At 40.0% G+C, this 15,082-nt stretch overlaps 1 protein-coding gene across 1 annotated transcript in view; it reads left to right on the top strand.

Annotated features, from left to right (window-relative positions):
• The first annotated feature begins 1,674 nt into the window (after nucleotides 1-1,674).
• The window catches only part of IARS2 (isoleucyl-tRNA synthetase 2, mitochondrial), a 44,610-nt gene continuing 31,202 nt past the window's right edge, over nucleotides 1,675-15,082 (top strand). Inside the window, exons 1-8 of the mRNA XM_043485875.1 lie at nucleotides 1,675-2,058; nucleotides 3,788-3,910; nucleotides 8,541-8,700; nucleotides 9,558-9,706; nucleotides 9,792-9,841; nucleotides 9,923-10,032; nucleotides 10,120-10,210; nucleotides 10,555-10,670. Of these exons, the coding sequence (XP_043341810.1) occupies nucleotides 1,792-2,058; nucleotides 3,788-3,910; nucleotides 8,541-8,700; nucleotides 9,558-9,706; nucleotides 9,792-9,841; nucleotides 9,923-10,032; nucleotides 10,120-10,210; nucleotides 10,555-10,670 (1,066 nt within the window). The 5' untranslated portion in view covers nucleotides 1,675-1,791. The remainder of the gene's footprint in view (nucleotides 2,059-3,787; nucleotides 3,911-8,540; nucleotides 8,701-9,557; nucleotides 9,707-9,791; nucleotides 9,842-9,922; nucleotides 10,033-10,119; nucleotides 10,211-10,554; nucleotides 10,671-15,082) is intronic.

The following is a 15,082-nucleotide window of genomic DNA, read 5'->3' as shown; positions in this document are numbered from 1 at the left end:
ATAATATTTGTCTTTCTCTGACATTTCACTTAGTATAATGCCCCCCAAGTTCATCCATGTTGCTGCAAATGGCAAAATCTCACTCTTTCTTAAGTCTGAGTAATATTTCATCATGTGCCGGGAGAAATATCAATAACCTCAGATATGTAGATGTCACCATCCTTATGGCAGAAACTGAAGAGCCTTTTTTTTTTTTTTTGAAGAGCCTCTTGATGAAAGTGAAAGAGGAGAGTGAAAAAGGTGGCTTAAAACTCAACATTCAAAAAACTAAGATCATGGCATCCAGTCCCATCACTTCATGGCAAATAGATGGGGAAACAATAGAAACAGTGACAGACTATTTTCTTGGTCTCCAAAATTACTTTAGATGGTGACTGCAGCCATGAAATTAAAAGATGCTTGCTTGGATGAAAAGCTATGACCAACCTAGACAGCATATTAAAAAGCAGAGGCATTACTTTGCCAACAAAGGTCCGTCTAGTCAAAGCTATGGTTTTTCCAGTGGTCATGTATGGATGTGAGAGTTGGACTGTGAAGAAAGCTGAGGGCCGAAGAATTGATGCTTTTGAGCTGTGGTGTTGGAGAAGACTCTGCGAGTCCGTTGGACTGTGAAGAAAGCTGAGCGCAGAAGAATTGATGCTTTTGAACTGTGGTGTTGGAGAAGACTCTCGAGAGTCCCTTGGACTGCAAGGAGATCAAACCAGTCCATCCTAAAGGAGATCAGTCCTGAATATTCATTGGAAGGACTGATGCTGAAGCTGAAGCTCCAATCCTCTGGCCACCTGATGCAAAGAACTGACTTATTGGAAAAGACCCTGATTGAAGGCGGGAACATTGAAGGCGGGAGGAGAAGGGATGACAAGAGGCTCAGACGGTTGGATGGCATCACCGACTGGATGAACATGAGTTTGAGCAATTTCTGGGAGTTGGTGATGGACAGGGAAGCGTGGCGTGCTGCAGTTTCCATGGAGTCGCAAAGAGTCTAACACGACTGAGCGACTGAACTGAATTGAGTTGGCAAATTGTAGTCCAAATGAACGGAGAACGCAATGGCACCCCACTCCAGTACTCTTGCCTGGAAAATCCCAGGGACGGAGGAGTCTGGTGGGCTGCAGTCCATGGGTCGCTAAGAGCCGGACACGACTGAGCGACTTCACTTTCACTTTTCACGCATTGGAGAAGGAAATGGCAACCCACTCCAGTGTTCTTGCCTGGAGAATCCCAGGGACGGCGGAGACTGGTGGACTGCCGTCTATGGGGTCGCAAAGGTCGGACACGACTGAAGCGACTTAGCAGCAGCAGCAGTCCAAACAGATGGAGATACGTTATATGTGTAAATTACATAGCAATTTTCGAAGACCTGGAATGAAGAGAAAGAATGTGAAATATTATATTTATAATTTTATATGAATTACATGTTGAAGTGGTAATGTTAGTTATACTGGATTAAATAAAATAAACTTTAAAAGGAACGCGCGGTGATTGAAACGTGAGCTTGGGGCGCGGGCCACACTTTTTCCCTCTCTCGTGGTCAGCGCCGCTCCAGGGGAGGCTGCAGCCCAGATCCGGATGTGTTTGGGTCCCCTGTCTCCCCGCCCCTCGCCGCGTCCCCGCCCCTTCCCCGCGCCGCGCGCCCCTTCCCCGCGCCGCGTCCCCGCCCCTTCCCCACCCCGCGCGCGTGCGCACTCCCGTAAGGCTCGCGCCCGTGCTCTGGGCTCCCTGTTTCCACAAAGCCCGGCCGGAGCCGAGGCCCCGGCGTCCACCCCGACCCTGGGGTTGGTCTGGCCCGCCATGCGTTGGGGGCTGCGCCCTCGCGGCCCGGGGGCGGCGGCCCTGGCCGCGGCCTGGAATTTGTGGGTGCCACCCCGCTTTCCTTGTCGGCCGCGCTGGCGAGGGACAACCGGGAGCCTTTTGGTGCGGTCAGTCACCGGGGCCAGTAACCAGCCGCAGAACTCGAGTAATGGCAGCTATCGGGACACGGTGTTGCTGCCGCAGACCAGCTTCCCCATGAAGCTGCTGGGCCGTCAGCAGCCCGACACGGAGCTGGAGATCCAGCAGGTACGGGCGGGCCTGCGGGCCGGGAGCGGGGCCTCCCTGGAGTCACGCGTGGGGCACCCACATCCCGGGCAGGGCCGGGCAGGGCAGGGCCCGGCCGCAGGCTCCAGGCCCTCTTGGTCCAGAGGTGTTGCGATCAGACCAGTGGGAATTATGCATTCCCCACAGGTTGTACTTTGTGAAAACACAGGTGCGGAAACCTCTAGACAAGTCCCCTAGAGGTGGCGGGCTCCAGACCGGAATGCTAACCCGGGTCTCCCGCATTGTAGGCAGAGCCACCTACCGTCTGAGCCACCAGCAAAGTCCAGCGGTCAAACAGCTATGCTCAGATAGCATGGATGGAATAGAAATTCCAGTTTTAGCTTACACAAAACTAGTCGAATTTGGACTCTTTTCCAGTGATTTTGTTTAAAGTAAATTAACATGTACACATATAAAGATGCGATCATGAGAAGAAGTTGAAGCTCACTTTTGTGGTATCAATAGGTCGCTAGTTGGAAGGTGGCTTGTTTGAAGGGTTAAGTAGCCATGGTTACTTCATCTGTGTCCTCTTCCTCACATGTGCCTCTGTCTCCTGTATTAAACTGAGCTTTCTAAGGCCAGAAATTCACTTGTTAATTTGTGTAATTCTAGGGTCTTTACAAATCCCTGATATTTTTGGATATCGTAGTTAAGTAAATGTGCTTAGCTTAAATATTCTTATGACAGCTCTCAGAGTTCTAGACTTACAAACCTGTTTTGGCCATCTGGTTTTTTAAGTGTTTCGTCCAGTACTTTCTGTATTTCTGGAATTGTGACAGTTTCAGATATTTTCTTGTATAATCTTTAACCCAGCTTGGTGGGTTGAATATTATTAACTTTTTTTTTCAAATGAGGGGATAGGCGTACAAAGGCAAAGTGACTTGGCCAACATCACACAGAAGGTGAGGGAAGGGGAGTGGGGCTGCAGTCAGTGTTTTTCCAGACTGAGAGAGTAGCAAGTGTTGAGGCCATAGCATAGCAGGAATAAGATATGAGAGAGAGAAAGAGAGAGAGAGAGAGAGAGAGAGTGTGTGTGTGTGTGTGTGTGAGTGTGTGTGTGTGTGTGTGAGTGTGTGTGTGTGTGTGTGTGTGTGTGTGTAGTGGGGGGGAGGGAGTTCTGAGACACTGACCGAGAATTTTGTGGTACTAAACCTTTGTAGGCCTTCCCAGGCCTTCCCAGGTGATGCAGAGGTGAAGAATTGCTTGCCGGTGCAGGGGACACACGTTCGATCCTGGGTTGGGAAGATTCCCCTGGAGGAGGGCATGGCAACCCACTGCAGTATTCTTGCCTAGACAGTCCCACGGACAGAGGAGCTTGGCAGGCTACAGGCCAAGGGGTTGCAAAGAGTCGGACACGACTCTCAGCGAATAAGCACAAACCTTGTAGGGTCCTGTATACCTTCATAGAGAACTTAGACTTTAAACTGAAGTCTGCAGGGTATCTATTGAACTGTTTTAAGAGATAAGTACTCAGATGTGTATCTTATTTATTTTTTATGTTATTAGAAGGAGTGAAGTTTTTTTTTTTGATAAAACATTCTTAAATTTACTTTTTAATTGGAAGATGTGCATTTTAGAAAACTCACCTTGTGTTTTAGAGTTGAATATTTTGGAATGCGATAGGAAGTAAGCAGGTGCTGAGTGTTACTTACGGCAAGTTCACGAGTATGTGTTTATGTGATGTGCAGACATTATTGTTCTTTTTAAACAGAAATGTGGATTTTCAGAACTTTATTCATGGCAAAGAGAAAGAAAAGTGAAGACTGAGTTTTGTCTTCATGATGGACCTCCTTATGCAAATGGTGACCCTCATGTTGGACATGCTTTAAATAAGGTAATTATAATTTTGGTTATAAGATGTGAAGGAAAATCTTTATGTAAATACACTTTGGAAAAGAGTATATTCTGACGTTATGACAATCATATGTAAATGTAAATCTGCATTGACATAAACTGAAATGTCTTAATAGAAAGTGTCAATAAACAGTTTTAGTACTGTGTGAAAACTAACATCACTGGTATTTACTTTGAACTTATTTTACATTAATAAGTATAATTTTATTCAATAAATAATTAATGAGCATCTGTTATATGCCAGATATTGTCTAGACTCTGGGAATAACAGTGAACAAAATAAGACTAAGTCCTGTCTTCATGGAGCTTGTGATCTAAACAGGAAGGCACAGAAAGATAAATAGGTAAAATGTTTAATATGGTAGATAGTTGCTATAGACTGAGTGTTTGTCTCCCTCCCCCTGCAAATCGTATGTTGAAACCTAATCCCTCTATCAGTGGGCTTAAAAGCCCTAATTAAAAAGGCTTCAGAGAGCTCCCTTGTCCCCTTATGCCATGTGAGGTTACAGTGGGAAAAATGGGGTCTATGAACCCGAAAGGGGTCCTTACCGGATACTGAATTTGCCAGCCCCTTGATCTTGGACTCCACAGCCTGTAGAATAGTGAGAAAGGTATTTCTCCTATTTATGCCACCCCATTTATGCTAATTCTCAGACACCCTGCTGATGTCCAAGAATTGCTTGGTTGTATGTGTGGGATCCCCCCCCACACACACACAATCACACACACACACACACACATACAGACAGACATATACACACATAGGAATACACACATTATTTATAGTAATGAGTACTTCAGAAGAAAATAAAAACAGGGAAGACTAATAGGGCGGGTCAGTTGGGCAAAGTGTAGTTTTATTAAATTGATCTGGGATACCCCCCCTCACTGAAAAGATGACATTCCTGTAAGGTCCTCAACGAAGCAAGAGGGTAAGCTGTGGGGTATTTGGGGTAAGTATAACTAACTGAAAGAGGAGAGTGAAAAAGTTGCCTTAAAGCTCAGCATTTAAAAAACTAAGATCATGGCATCAGGTCCCATCACTTCATGGCAAATAGTAGGGGGAGAAATGAAGTAGCGGCAGACTTTATTATTTTGGGCTCCAAAATCACTGTGGACGGTGACTGCAGCCATGAAATCAAAAGATGCTTGCTCCTTGGAAGAAAAGCTATGGTAACCTAGACAGCATGTTAAAAAGCAGAGACATCAATTTGCCAACAAAGGTCCATATAGTCAAAGCTATGGTTTTTCCAGTAGTCATGTATAGATGTGAACACTGAAGAATTGATGCTTTCAAATTGTGTTGCTGGAGAAAACTCTTGAGAGTCCCTTGGACAGCAAGGAGATCAAACCAGTTAATTCTAAAAGAAATCAATGCTGAATATTAATTGAAGGACAGGTGCTGAAGCTGAAACTCCAATGCCTTGGCCACCTGATGTGAAGAGCTGACTCAATGGAAAAGACACTGATGCTGGGAAAGATTGAGGGTAGGAAGAGAAGGGGCAACAGAGGATGAAATGTTTGGATGGCATCACCGACTCAGTTGCACAAACTCCAGGAGATAGTAAAAGACAAGGAAGCCTGGTGTGCTGCAGTCCATGAGGTTGCAAAGAGGCAGACACAACTTCATGACTGAACAACAACAGCAATAGCTAAGTGCTTCCCATGTGGTTCAAGTGGTAAAAAATCTGCCTGCCAATTCAGGAGACACAGCAGACACAGGTTAGATCCCTGGGTCAGGAAGATCCCTTGGAGTAAGAAATGACAGCTCACTCCATTTGTGTGTGTACTGAGTATACACACACACAGTGCCAAGTACAAAGACTTCAGGTGAGTTTTCTTGGTGTGTTTGAGGAGGATAAAGTGAGGATTTGGTATCAGGGTGATGCTGGCCTTCTAAAATGAAGGCTTACTGCCCTCATCACTCTTTTGGTTTCTGTTGCTATAATTTTTTTGCCAACTGCAAAATTTCAGATAGGTTGAATTATAACAGATTCTTCTATGTCTGGCTTCTTTTACTTGTACAATCTTTGATATTCATACATGCTGTTATGATGTCAATAGTTGATTCCTTCTTTTTTTTTTTATTAGTTGGAGGCTAATTACTTCACAAGTTGATTCCTTCTTAATTGTCAATAATTGTAGAGAAGCATTCCGTTGAGAGAATGTGTACCGCAATTTATTTACTATATTTTTCAGTCCTTTATTTATTTATTTTTTCAGTCCTTTATTTCTATGTATACTTTAATGGAAAGTTTGGAGAAGGCATGACCTTGGACATCTGTCTGTATTTTCACCACCAGAAATCTGGTCACTGAACAAGTCGGTATTGCTATTAGAGTAGAATTATAATATGTATTACATATTGTATTAGATCAGGCTTCCATGGTGGCTCAGATAGTAAAACGGCTGCCTACAATTCGGGAGACCTGGGTTCGATCCCTGGGTTGGGAGGATCCCCCTGGAGGAGGGCATGGCAGCATACTCCAGTATTCTTGCCTGGAGAATCCCATGGACAGAGGAGCCTGATGGGCTACAGTCCATGGGGGTCCCTAAGAGTCAGACATGACTGAGTGACCAACACTTTATTTTTCACTTACTTTCTTTCATTGTGTTAGACCATTTAATTGTACTGAAAACTTCTAACACTTTTGAGATATGTAACATATCTCAAACATATTGCACATTCCTTAGTATGAAGTTTGTTTGCCTCCACAGAGGCCAAATCATGCTGCTTGATAGCTCATTTTCAAATTATTAGACGTATTACATCAGATGGTAAAAAAAAAGCATTAATTTCTTTTGATGGACAGAACTGAAGTGCTTTTTTTTTAAAGTACACGCTATTTGAAAACAATTTCATTCAAATTTTGTTTTAGTTAGAGTTTATATTTGACGTAATTATAAATTCAGGTGCATTTGTTAAGAAAAAAAGAGAGAGGATTCGGTATACGTTCTACCCAGTTTCCCCAGTGGTAACATCCTGCAAAACTGTACTACCATATCATAACCAGAATGTTACATTGATACACTCAAGATACCAAACATTTCCATCAAGAATCCTTCAAGATGCTCTTTTTTTTTTCTCATTTATTTTTATCATGATGCTCTTTTATAGCTATATTTATTTCCCTCTTTTCCCACCATCTCCTTATCTGTTGTCTACTTCTATATTTTTGTCATTTCAAGAATTCTGTATAAATGTAATCATACAGTTTTGGGGGATTAACTTTTTTCACTCAGTGGTATATATTGTATATTTACATCTCAATTTGGACTGGCCAGTTTTGATGCTTATTACCGCTGGTGGCTAGTGACAAGTATGTGAGACATCACACTCTAAGCGTGTGTGCATGACTTCCTTTATTCAGTTAAGTGCTTGTAGAATAGTCTGTGTGTCCTTAGTTGCTCAGTCATGTTCCATTCTTGCGACCCTATAGACTGCAGCCCGCCAGGCTCCTCTGTCCATGGGATTCTCCAGGCAAGAACGCTGGAGTGGGTTGCCACTTCCTTCTCCAGGGGAGCTTCCCGACCCAGGAATTGAACCCAGGTCTCCTGCATTGCAGGCAATTCTTTACCAACTGAGCTATGAATAGTGGCAGTCACCATTCTACATGCTGGGAGTTTACAGATGAAGACAGATGGGATCTCTGATTTCAAAGAGTTTATGTTTTCCCAGGAAGGGACAGATAATTAAATAAATAAAACAATTTCAAATAGGGATAAATGGGAAGGATGTTATTTATATTGATCAATGTAACATAAAAGTGTACAAATATTAAGTATGTATCAGTAGATGAATGTTTTTGTTATATAACTACCCCCAGATCACAAGGCCCCCTGCCCTTTGGTAAGAAGTCTGAAGGAATTTTACATAGAAGGTGTGAGAGGAGTGTGTGTTATCGTTTCTACTTTTGAGAGACATGGGAGGGAAGATATATTTTTCTGCACTATTGCATTATTTAATTTTGGGAAGAAGGAATTGAACCTGGAGCCAAATCTGTCCTTTGCCTTTGAGCCTCCATTTTTCAGTGGGAATATATTTTTTAAAAAATCTGCTGCCCACTAGTATCTTAAGATGAGCTAAGAAACAGTTACAGAACTTTACTAAGAGACCTACTGTTTTATTTAGGGTTTTAGTAATAACAGAGTTAAGCATAATATTTCATACTCTAAGGGCATTATAAATTCTGCCTTGATTCTGTAATATTTATGAGCTAAATTTACATAAATAATTTTATTCCATGAGAGTAAAGCAAATTGTAATTTTTTACTTTGATTTTTAGGAAGTTCAAATTATTTCTTAAAAGAGTGATATAGATTGCTTACTTGCATACTACAACTTAAAAAAAATTAATAATGTTGGATATAATGTTTTTCACTTTGAAATCTTCTGTAATTTCATTTCTTCCTGGGGGAGTTAATGACATTTTAAAAATCAGATATTTGTTATGCTTGTGTTTATGTAGAACATAAGTTGGTAGATTTAATAGGTACTTCTATATAAATCCTTTTGGACTTTATTAGTGTTTTAAAATGATATTTAGAGAACATAAGTTGTAGGCCACATGCTTTTTGTATGAATGATGATTATCATTTCATCTTTGCAGATTTTGAAAGACATAGCCAATCGATACCATATGATGAGAGGTTCCAAAATACATTTTGTGCCAGGCTGGGATTGTCATGGGTTACCCATTGAAATGAAAGTATTATCAGAACTTGGTGGAAAAGCTCAGAATCTTTCAGCTATGGAAATTAGAGAGAAAGGTAATTAATCTCTATTTCTGTTTTAAAATGTTATTTGTAAACCCTGGTTCCTTGGAAAAGTCAGGGCTTTGTCAAAGACACCTGTTGATTTTTGTTTTTTTGCTATTGTTTTTTCGCTTATAATGAGATCAGTTGAAAACCACTGTGTCACAGAAAATCCAGATTTTGTGTAACTGATTTTTGTGAGAACTTATGTTCAGAAATGAAGGAAAGGTTTGTGAGCACGTCCAAGTACATTTTTCAATTCTTTGGCCCTCATGTTTTGTTGAAATTATTATTTTGTCAGTGTTTTTATTTACTTTCTTGGCTAGAACCTGTTGACCTATTTTAGGTCCTAAACAAAAAGTAAATTTTAAATTAAAATTTTTTTAGACATCTCTTTTTTGGTCCTTTCCTTCAGTAGCATGAGTCAAGGAGGACTCGTCTGTTCTTATCTGTTAAACTTGTATAACTGGATATGATTTTGAAGATCTCATACTTCCTTATGAGACAGTATGATTGGTTGCACTAATTAATCTTGTGTGTGTGTATATAATGAAAATTATTCTCTGACCTTTTCTTAAATTATGAAGTAAGAAGAGTAACTTTTCCAGTTTGTTTTTTTTAAACATAAGATCATTTTATGATCTCTGACTAATGGAAGAGTTGGTAACAAAATTTTAACTTTTGAAATTTTAGTTAATTTTAGAATTTGTTGTAGGTATCTGCTGGACACTTTTAACTTTCAGGATAAATTTACTTTTAAACATTTTTATAGTCTAAATTGTGTGTAATACCTGCATTTAGAGAGATATATGCTAAACCGTGTTCAAGAATTTTAACTCATTTTCAAAAGGCTTTTTGTTTATTGATTTTAGCTAGATCATTCGCCAAAGCAGCAATTGAGAAACAGAAATTGGCATTTATTCGCTGGGGAATAATGGCAGATTGGAATAATTGCTACTATACTTTTGATGGAAGATACGAGGCCAGACAGTTGAAAATTTTCTACCAAATGTATGATAAGGTAATAAAGTTTTTTTTTTTCCTTTGAGTATGTTGAATTACATGTTACAGAATTCCAGCTTTCATATATCTTTGTCTTTTAATAGGGCTTGATTTATCGATCTTACAAACCTGTGTTTTGGTCTCCTTCATCAAGGTATTTATGTGTTTTGGGTAGCTAAAGTGGAGAATTTTGTGGGACTTTCAAATATTTATGTTTAATGTTTTTAAACCTTAGGACTGCGTTGGCTGAAGCAGAACTTGAATATAACCCGGAACACGTCAGTCGCTCAGTATATGTAAAATTCCCTCTCCTGAAACCTTCTCCTAAGTTGGCATCTCTTCTAGGTAAGATTTATCCGTTGCTTGAGTTTATTAAACTTAAGGAATTAAAGCATTAGATTTGCTAGCATATATGAACTTTCATTTTCACAGATGGTTCATCTCCGGTTAGTGTTTTAGTCTGGACCACACAGCCTTGGACAGTTCCAGCCAATCAAGCTGTTTGTTACATGCCAGAATCAAAGTAGGTATATTATAGCAATTTTTGTTTTATCCACAAATAGGATCAGTTCCAATTTTTAGCATTATTTTGATCTTATTGCATCCTCATTATCCTCTTAAAATTAGTGAATTATCACTTAGTTTTTATGTTCATATAGATTTTATTAAGCTTTAGAGAATTCTACTTAAGACCTTATTTTCCAGCTTCTTTGGGAAAGAAAACAAATGTAAGGAATGAAGTCCTTTGAAAATAGCACTGTTTTGATCTTAAAGTTAGTTTTTCTAAAGTGACATAGAACGTTTAAAATGTTATCTGTGGTTTTTCCTTTTTCACTGTTAGTAGCTTATGCCTCAATTTTATTTTAGGTATGCTGTTGTGAAGTGTTCCTCGTCTGGAGACTTATACATTCTAGGTGCAGATAAAGTAACATCTGTTGCTTCTACTTTGGGAAGAACATTTGAGGTTATTTCAACATTTTCAGGTGAGGATTTACAGATATTCTGACAGTCAAAGTCATCAAAATACTGGGTTGATCTGAGTTCAGTGCCTTGCTGAACATCGCTCATTGTGAATGAAACAAATATGACTTCTACTTTTCTAGAATATATTTTACATTGATCAAACTGAAGGAGAATATACATTAAACATGATAGGAGCATAGAAAATATGAACATTGACAAAGTCACAATAGTTGAAAAAAAATTTTTGACAACTATCCAGTGGAAAATTAGAAAAATGTCCTCTAATACAACATAAAATGTCGAAATTTTCCTTTAAATTTTTATTCAAAAGTAAATTACTGAAAATTATTTTTATCTGATTTGATCAAAAGAGCAAGGAAGGAAATAAATACATTTATTTTGGGCTGTATGACTTTTATCAGGAAATTGAATAAATTCTGAAAGTTATTTCCAAGATAGCATTTCTATCAAAAGAATCCTTCAGTTCAGTTCAGTTGCTCAGTTGTGTCTGACTCTTTGCGACCCCATGAATCGCAGCACGCCAGGCCTCCCTGTCCATCACCAACTCCCGGAGTTCACTCAAACTCATGTCCATCGAGTCGGTGATGCCATCCAGCCATCTCATCCTCTGTCGTCCCCTTCTTCTACCCCCAATCCCTCCCAGCATCAGGGTCTTTTCCAATGAGTCAGCTCTTCGCGTGAGGTGGCCAAAGTATTGGAGTTTCAGCTTCAGCATCAGTCCTTCCAATGAACACCCAGGACTGATCTTTAGGATGGACTGGTTGGATCTCCTTGCAGTCCAAGGGACTCTCAAGAGTCTTCTCCAACACCATAGTTCAAAAGCATCAATTTTTCGGCACTCAGCTTTCTTCACAGTCCAACTCTCACATCCATACATGACCACTAGAAAAACCATAGCCTTGGCTAGACGGACCTTTGTTGGCAAAGTAATGTCTCTGCTTTTTAATATGCTATCTAGGTTGGTCATAACTTTCCTTCCAAGGAGTAAGCGTCTTTTAATTTCATGGCTGCAGTCACCATCTGCAGTGATTTTGGAGCCCAAAAAAATAAAGTCTGACACTGTTTCCATTGTCTCCCCATCTATTTCCCATGAAGTGATGGGACCAGATGCCATGATCTTAGTTTTCTGAATGTTGAGCTTTAAGCCAACTTTTTCACTCTCCTCTTTCACTTTCATCAAGAGGCTTTTTAGTTCCTCTTCACTTTCTGCCATAAGGGTGGTATCATCTGCATATCTGAGGTTATTGATACTTCTCCCAGCAATCTTGATTCCAGCTTGTGCTTCTTCCAGCCCAGCGTTTCTCATGATGTACTCTGCGTATAAGTTAAAAAGAGGGTGACAATATACAGCCTTGACGTACTCTTTTCCTATTTGGAACCAGTCTGTTGTTCCATGTCCAGTTCTAACTGTTGCTTCCTGACCTGCATACAGGTTTCTCAAGAGGCAGGTCAGGTGGTCTGGTATTCCCATCTCTTTCAGAATTTTCCACAGTTTATTGTGATCCACACAGTAGTAAGCTATAATTTGGGACTCCTAAAGTAGTGGCTGATTTTGAAATATAACTATGGAAATCTAGGGACGTTTAAAATTACCTTTGTCTTTAGGGACGGTATATCTTTGAGTTTCTTACGAAAGAAAAAAATCACAAGTTAGAGATACTCAAAAATGGAAAGATTGTCCAGCTAAATAGAGAAGACCTCAAAATGTATCGGGTCAGATATAAGCCAGTTAGAGGTTTAAACAATCTTAATAAAAATCAAAAAGTTTTTAATGTCAAAGGCATAAAAGAAGCTTTAGAATGTCTAGGATTTAATACCATTTTGTATCTTATTGGTGCATTCAGTAAGTTAGACGTAAGTTAGAGGATCTGGTATATTCTTTAGTCCATACTCTTCACTCACCTCTTTTTTAAAAAGAATTGATATATAGCATTGTATTAGTTTTAGACATTCGGTATAATGATTTGATACTTGTATGCATTGTGAGATGATCATCATAAATCCAGTTAACCTCATCGTCATGTGTAGTTACAAAGTTTTTTCCTTGTGATGCGTGCTTTTAAGGTCTGTTCTCTTCAGTTCAGTCACTCAGTTGTGTCCGACTCTTTGTGACCCCATGGACCGTAGCACGCCAGGCTTCCCTGTCCATCACTCACTCCCAGAGCTTACTCAAACTCATGTCCATTGAGTCGGTGATGCCATCCAACATCTCATGCTCTGTCGTCCCCTTCTCCTGCCTTTAATCTTTCCCAGCATCAGGGTCTTTTCAGATGAGTCAGTTATTTGCATCAAGTGGCTGAAGTATTGGAGTTTCAGCTTCAGCATCAACCCTTCCAGTGAACATCCAGGACTGATCTCCTGTAGGATGGACTGGTTGGATCTCCTTGCAGTCCAAGGGACTCTCAAGAGTCTTCTCCAACATTGTAGATCAAAAGCATCAATTCTTTGGTGTTCAGTTTTCTTTATAGTCCAACTCTCACATCCATACATGACCACTGGAAAAACCATAGCTTCGACTAGATGGGCCTTGTTGGCAAAGTAATTTCTTGCTCTTTAATATGGTGTCTAGGTTGGTCATAACTTTTCTTCCAAGGAGCAAGTACCTTTTAATTTCATGGCTGTGGTCACCACCTGCAGTGATTTTGGAGCCCCCCAAAATAAAGTCTGTCACTGTTTCCATTGTTTCTCCATCTGTTTGCCATGAGGTGATGGGACCAGATGCCATGATCTTAGTTTTCTGAATGTTAAGTTTTAAACCACCTTTTTCACTCTCCTCTCTGACTTTCATCAAGAGGCTTTTTAAGAGGCTCTGTTCTCTTAGCAGCTTTCAAATATTATTAATCACAGCCCACCTCTTTTTTAAGTGCGGAAGATAGTAGACTTCATTGACATTTTAGATGTTGTTACAGAAGTTGAATGGAATGCTCAAAGGTTTGTGAAAGTATCAGGTTAAATGTAAAGATCCTGTTTCTAGGCTGCTTCACTGTTTTGAATGATCGCTGTGTGGAGAGTTGATGGATTTTCGCCACTCTGAGCCACCACGTTTCAGAGCAGTCTTCATACTTTTAATTTCTGGCTGAATAATCTCGGAACAGCTGGCTTTCTCTTTACTAAAGTAGTAGGAATGTAGAACAGATAAAATGGAACATTTTCTTTGGGGTAGATTTCCTTTCCAGAAAGAAATGTGAATTGTTTCTTACGAATCATCTGGGGATCTTTGTTGGGAGGTGAGGAAGAGTATTAAGTAGCATAAGCACTGAGTACTGGGGCTAAAGGAAAGTTCACAGATGAAATGTACTTTGCTCCAAAGCTGTGGTTTCCGTACTGAGAATGGTGTTACTCGTCAGTCTGATTTCGAGGAAAGGAGTCAAAACACAGGCTAACGAGTTGTTTCCTTTCCTAGGATTTAATACCTAGGAAAATCAGTGTTGACTGATTTCTCTAAAAATCAGTGTTGACCGTTGTCTCCTTTAACAGCATTAAAATTTGCATGGAAAAGAATGCATCCTAAAGTAATTTTCCAAGTAATTTCTCTAAAAATCAGTGTTGACCGTAGTGTTGACCGTTGTCTCCTTTAACAGCATTAAAATTTGCATGGAAAAGAATGCATCCTAAAGTAATTTTCCTAGTAATTCAGGTATTTCCTGGTTATAAAATGCCAAGTCAGCCAAGTGAGACAGCAGGGAAAGCTTGTGATTTTCTTCAGAAAAGGGAGTTTTGTCAGGATTTTATAAGGGAATGTCAGTTTTTCTCATGCCTCTTACCCATAGTGCTGTTTTAAGCAAAATGAAGTCAGCAAAAGGGCTGTGTTTTCTATGAAATGTCAAAAGTTAAAAGATTTGTGTTGTTCTTCTGGTGGTATGAATAGGCTGTGTAGTTTTTATTGCTCTATGGCTAGAACAAAGGATCATAGAAGTGGAGAAATTTATAAAGGCAGTTTTTTTTTTTAAGTTAAATATCATTTAGCTTGGAAAGATGAAGAATGATTTGTGGGGAATATCTGAGGCATAAGGGGGCATTGACCATTCTTCAGTTATTAATGCTAAAGACTAGATAGAATAAACAGACCTATTTAGTATGTTGGTTAAGTGGATGGGTTGAACCAGCAAATTGTTTTAAAGCGTGAAACTGTTTATTTTTAGAATGTATGAAAGAAAGATTAGTTTGTGGAGCTCAACTCAAGAGAGAGTAAAGTTGGGAAACAGTAATGGTGTAGAGGGCTTCCCCGGTGGCTCGGTGGTGAAGAATCCACCTGCAGTGCAGGAGATGCGGGTTTGATCCCTGGGTCAGGAAGATCCCCTGGAGAAGAAAATGGCAACCCACTCCAGTATTCTTGCCTGGAAAATCCCATGGACAGAGGAGCCTGGAAGGCTATAGTCCATGGGTTTATAAAGAGTCAGACATGACTTAG

Source organism: Cervus canadensis, chromosome 13 (assembly GCF_019320065.1).
Source record: "Cervus canadensis isolate Bull #8, Minnesota chromosome 13, ASM1932006v1, whole genome shotgun sequence".
NCBI lineage: Eukaryota > Metazoa > Chordata > Mammalia > Artiodactyla > Cervidae > Cervus > Cervus canadensis.
The sequence above is the reverse complement of the archived record's forward strand: the minus strand, read 5'-3'. Positions and strand labels throughout refer to the sequence as shown.